General features: G+C 56.7%; 1 protein-coding gene across 1 annotated transcript in view; it reads left to right on the top strand.

The window, feature by feature from the left end:
- Positions 1-51: 51 nt before the first annotated feature.
- The window catches only part of LMX1B (LIM homeobox transcription factor 1, beta), an 87774-nt gene continuing 83289 nt past the window's right edge, over positions 52-4536 (top strand). The window contains exons 1-2 of the mRNA XM_011931461.1: positions 52-190; positions 969-1155. Of these exons, the coding sequence (XP_011786851.1) occupies positions 52-190; positions 969-1155 (326 nt within the window). The remainder of the gene's footprint in view (positions 191-968; positions 1156-4536) is intronic.

Below are 4536 nucleotides of genomic sequence, written 5' to 3'. Positions count from 1 at the left end.
CCGGCGGGCGAGCAGCCCGGCCGGCGGGGTCCGCAGCGCGCCCCGCGTCCCATGGATATAGCAACAGGTCCCGAGTCGCTGGAGAGGTGCTTCCCTCGCGGGCAGACGGACTGCGCCAAGATGTTGGACGGCATCAAGATGGAGGAGCACGCCTTGCGCCCCGGGCCCGCCACTCTGGGGGTGCTGCTGGGTGAGTGCGGGGTCGGAACGCCCGAATGGTCTCGGGCGTGGGACAGGGGCGTCCGGGCCAACGGATAAAGGAAATGGGTTTACAGGACATGGGGAGGGGGCAGAAAGACAGGACTCCTGGAGTGATCACTAGAGGGCCGCAAGCACGCCCCCGGCAGGGGTCCTTAGGGGACAGGACAGCTGCAGTCGCCACCCACCATCCTTTACAGGCCTAGGTTCTAGAGCTGCCACTCCGGTGTGGTAGGTGGTGCGTGGCAGGGGTGATGGAGGACCTAGCAATCACCTTGGCGAACTTGGGAGAGGCGCCAGGTCACCTGGGGTGGGGGAGATTCTAAGAGAAAAACGTCTCCCCGGTCACTCGAACCACAGATTTGGGGGAGATCGGGGACAGAAGACCACGAATGCCACCGTGGGGCGTGTCAGCCAGCGAGCGTACCCAGCCTCACCTCGCCTGTCTTGGTCCCAGCCGGCCACCCTGCGCCGTGCCGTGCTCCTTCTCATTTGTCTTAACACGGAGCGCGGATTCTCCGGAGAAGGGGAGAGCGCAGCGCCGAGCCAAGGCTCGAGGCCCGCGGCCTCCACGCCGGAGCCCGCGGACCGGGGCGGACTAGCCGGGGCCTCCCGGCCCCTGGCGCGGCGGTCCGGGGAGCGCAGGCGGCAGGAGGTGATCCCGGGCGGCCCGAGCCCTCGGGGCCGGGGGCTGTGGGCCCCGTGCGACCGGGACGCCGGGGCTGGGCCGGGCGGCGCTGACGGCCGGGCTTTCGCCCTGTGCGCTGCAGGCTCCGACTGCCCGCATCCCGCCGTCTGCGAGGGCTGCCAGCGGCCCATCTCCGACCGCTTCCTGATGCGAGTCAACGAGTCGTCCTGGCACGAGGAGTGTTTGCAGTGCGCGGCGTGTCAGCAAGCCCTCACCACCAGCTGCTACTTCCGGGATCGGAAACTGTACTGCAAACAAGACTACCAACAGTAAGCGCTTCTCGTCCTCCTTCCCCGCCACCGCCCGGCACTCGAGCCCGGTCAGCCCCCTGCCGGGCCCGGCCCTCGCACGCTCTGCCGCCGGCTCTGTGCGCGACTGGGCCGGGCAGTTCCAAGGGTTCCGAGAGCTGCGCGTCTTGGGGCTGGGGCGGACCAACCCAGCCCAACCGGCACTGATGGGGTCCTGGGAGCCTCCGGACGGCCCCCAGTTGCCATCGGTTGTTCCGGAATCCTGCCCTGGGCCGGCTGAGGGATTTGGTGCCTGGGTCCTGGGATGTAGGGTCTGGCCCTACGGAGGCCTGAATTGGGAACCCAAAATTTATTTCCAAAGGAAAACAGTGCTTTAGGGAGCCAGGCCTGGCGGACTGCTTCAAGGGCCTGGTGTGTGGGGGTTTGGGATTCCTGGAGCCTGGAGCCAGGAACCAGGAGCCAGGAGGTGGAGCGCTGGGCACTGAACGGCCTGAGCCGCAAGGGAGGCCCCCTTTCTGTCAGGCTCCCTGCTGCACTTTTAGTCCCTGATGGAGAGAAAAGAATGTCCATATTCCCCAAACCGTTCCATGCGGGAATTTTGCACTTGGCAATTTTCGTTGGTTGGAGAAGCATTCTAGGAAGAGGAGCTCAAAAGGTGGCAAGTTACAATCTGGGGCTCCCAATGGGAGTGAGAAGCTGATCAAGTCAGCCTTCCCTAGAAGGCCTCCTTTCTGGTAGTGTGTATTAGGAGGGGGTTGGCCCGTTCTGCCCTGGTACAACCCAAACCTCAGGGCTGAGGCCAGAGATGTGGGTTGAGCCCTTCTTGCTAACTAGTTCTTAGCTGAGACTGGATTTGTATGGCCGGGGTTGGGGACAGATAACAAACAGTACATGCAGGCTTTTTCTTTTGACCTGCTGGGTTTTCTGCCTGGCACTGCAATTGGGAGGGAGGCAGTGAGAAGCCACAACTGAAAGAGGGGTGTAGGGATCCCCCAAAGCCCTGTTGCAGACACAGTGGGTGCCTGCAAAAGTTTTTAGTGATGCCAGAAAACCGTCCTGGATGAGGCTGCAGAGCCGGTAGGCTGCTTAGGTGGTTTGGTGCTCAGAGAGGGCTGTGTATGCCCAAGCCTCCAGGGAAAGAAAAGCTGGGCTGCCGGTGCCTCATGGTGAGTGCAACCTATGTGCTCTGCCCAGGGATTGTCCCCAAATCCAGGGCCTAGTGGAAAGCAGCTCAGCCCAACTGTTTAACTGAGGCCTGGAAATAGTGCAGGCCAGAGCCCTAGAGAGTGCGTCGGATTCTACCCTAAAAGGTTCTGGCTGTGCCTGGTGGTCTGGGGGCTGAGCCTGAGCCGCTTTTTGCACCTAGCTCTTTCTTCCAGCTGAGGGATCTTTGGGTAGAGATTGGAGTCCATTCAGAGGGCCAGCTGTTTTGCTGGTCCCAGAGTGCAGCTGAGGCCTTCCTCTCAGTAGGAAGCACCCCAGATTTAGGCACACTGCCCTCAGTCGGCTTTATGCTGTGCTCTGGACTAATATGATTCTAGTTCCCGGAGAGGGAGAAGCCGCCAGTCAGTTCAGCCACAGCCCAAGCATAGAGCAGCACAAATTAAATGGGGAAAATAGTTTGGGGTAGATGTGGCTGTGGGCTCTGAGCCCGCTAGAGGAGCCTCTCTGCTGGGTGCACCAGCCTCCAACCCCCTCCCCACCACGCCCTGCACCCCTGGCCACACTCTGCTTGCCTGACCCCGAGCTCTGGCAGTGCCACTTACACCCAGCTCAGCCACCAGCCTTGACGACAACATGGGGGGAAGGGGGCCCAGGAAACTAGAAACAGGCCTCCGAATCATTTGCACGGCTTAAGAAAAAAAAAAAAAAAAACTTAATATCTTGAAAAGACTTTCCAATCGCTTGTACGTAGTCTGCCCTCCCCCTACTCGCCATAATTATTTATGGAGCTTCTATTTTTAAAAAAGAAAGGATACCCCCTGGTTCTTCAGGCACAGAATGGTAAAGTCATGAAATTTCAGCTGGATGTTACCTTAGAGATGAGCGGCTCACCCCCTCATCTTACAAAACAATTAAACGTTAAACATTTGTGACTGCTTTGTCCAAAGTATATTTGTTTTAAAAAGAAAAAGAAAGTCACCTAAGAGCCGGCTTCTTCAGTGCAGTCCAGTGTGTTGGGAATGATTTTTGGCACAGGGCGAATCTCAGGTCGGCAGACCTCACTCAGTCTGGATCCTGTGGGGCCGAAGCCTGGGGTGGGGAGTGCATTATTCTAGCTGTGGACAGTTCACGCCTCCTCCCTCATTCCGTTTTTTCCAATAATGCCAATTAGGTATCTGTGTTAGGCTGGCCGGCAGGATGTGCTGGGGGTGGGGTTGTGGGGTGCTTGTTATCAAGACAATCTTGGGGACAAACACCCAGTGAGTCGTTTCACAGGGAGATGTAGCGCCGCTCCAGGCAGGCAGCGGCTCACTGGAAAGGGATTTTCTTTGCACAATAAAAATTTTTTTATTTACATTTCTTTTTTTCTTTGAGAATTGCAGATGCATATTTATTTCATTTGTGCGTAAATGCTTTTCAGACAAGAATCCAGACAAGCGGGCACAGAAACGTGCCTTCTTGATTTTGTCGAGTCTGTGCGTCAGCGGTATTGGGAAATTAACAACCCCCCAACCAAACACAACTTCTGAAAAATGTGTCCTCACCCCTGGTTGAGTTGCAGGGCTCCATCCTTAAAAAGAGGTTGCCGTTTTTAGTAAGTGTCTCTTCCTCCTTTCGATTTGTTCTCAAAGATCCCAGACTCCCAGAAGTGCCAAGTTCTTTTACGCACCACGGGGGTGATTAATTGACACTGGGGCACATTGAGCCGAATTTGATAAAAATCCTCTTGTACATCCTTGGCGGGCAGAACAGAGCGCCGGCCGTGGAGTTTGGGCATTTTCACTCTTAACTCCAAAAGTCTCCTTTTTCCCCATGAGTGATTTTTGGGGGATCCTTCAACAACAACAACAACAACAAAGCAGTCTTTTCGGACAGAAAACCGGTTAGGAAACGGAGAGGACACGCAGCCTCCCCCAAATCAGGAACACCTCTCACCATCCTCCACCAGAGAACAAATGAAAAATAAGGCACGTTCTCCCCTCCCATGTTTTTTTTCTTGGCGGCTTGGCCAAATAGAATTATGTAACTCTCTTTTCTTGCTGTCTGTCGCTCGTCTGGAAAGGGTTTTTACCCTGAAGAGGTGGAGAATTCCTGGAGGAGGCTCCAGAAGGGGGGAGGGTCGGTGGGAGAGTCCAAAAATCTGTCACAAAATGGAGTCTAATCGCTTGTAAGACAGATCCCAGGTTTGGCGACCCGAGACCCGCTGGGGTGCAAGCGGGCGCCTTTGTGCACGGCGAG

Source organism: Colobus angolensis, unplaced genomic scaffold (genome assembly GCF_000951035.1).
Source record: "Colobus angolensis palliatus isolate OR3802 unplaced genomic scaffold, Cang.pa_1.0 Scaffold9, whole genome shotgun sequence".
NCBI lineage: Eukaryota > Metazoa > Chordata > Mammalia > Primates > Cercopithecidae > Colobus > Colobus angolensis.
This window is presented reverse-complemented; position numbering and strand designations above follow the sequence as displayed.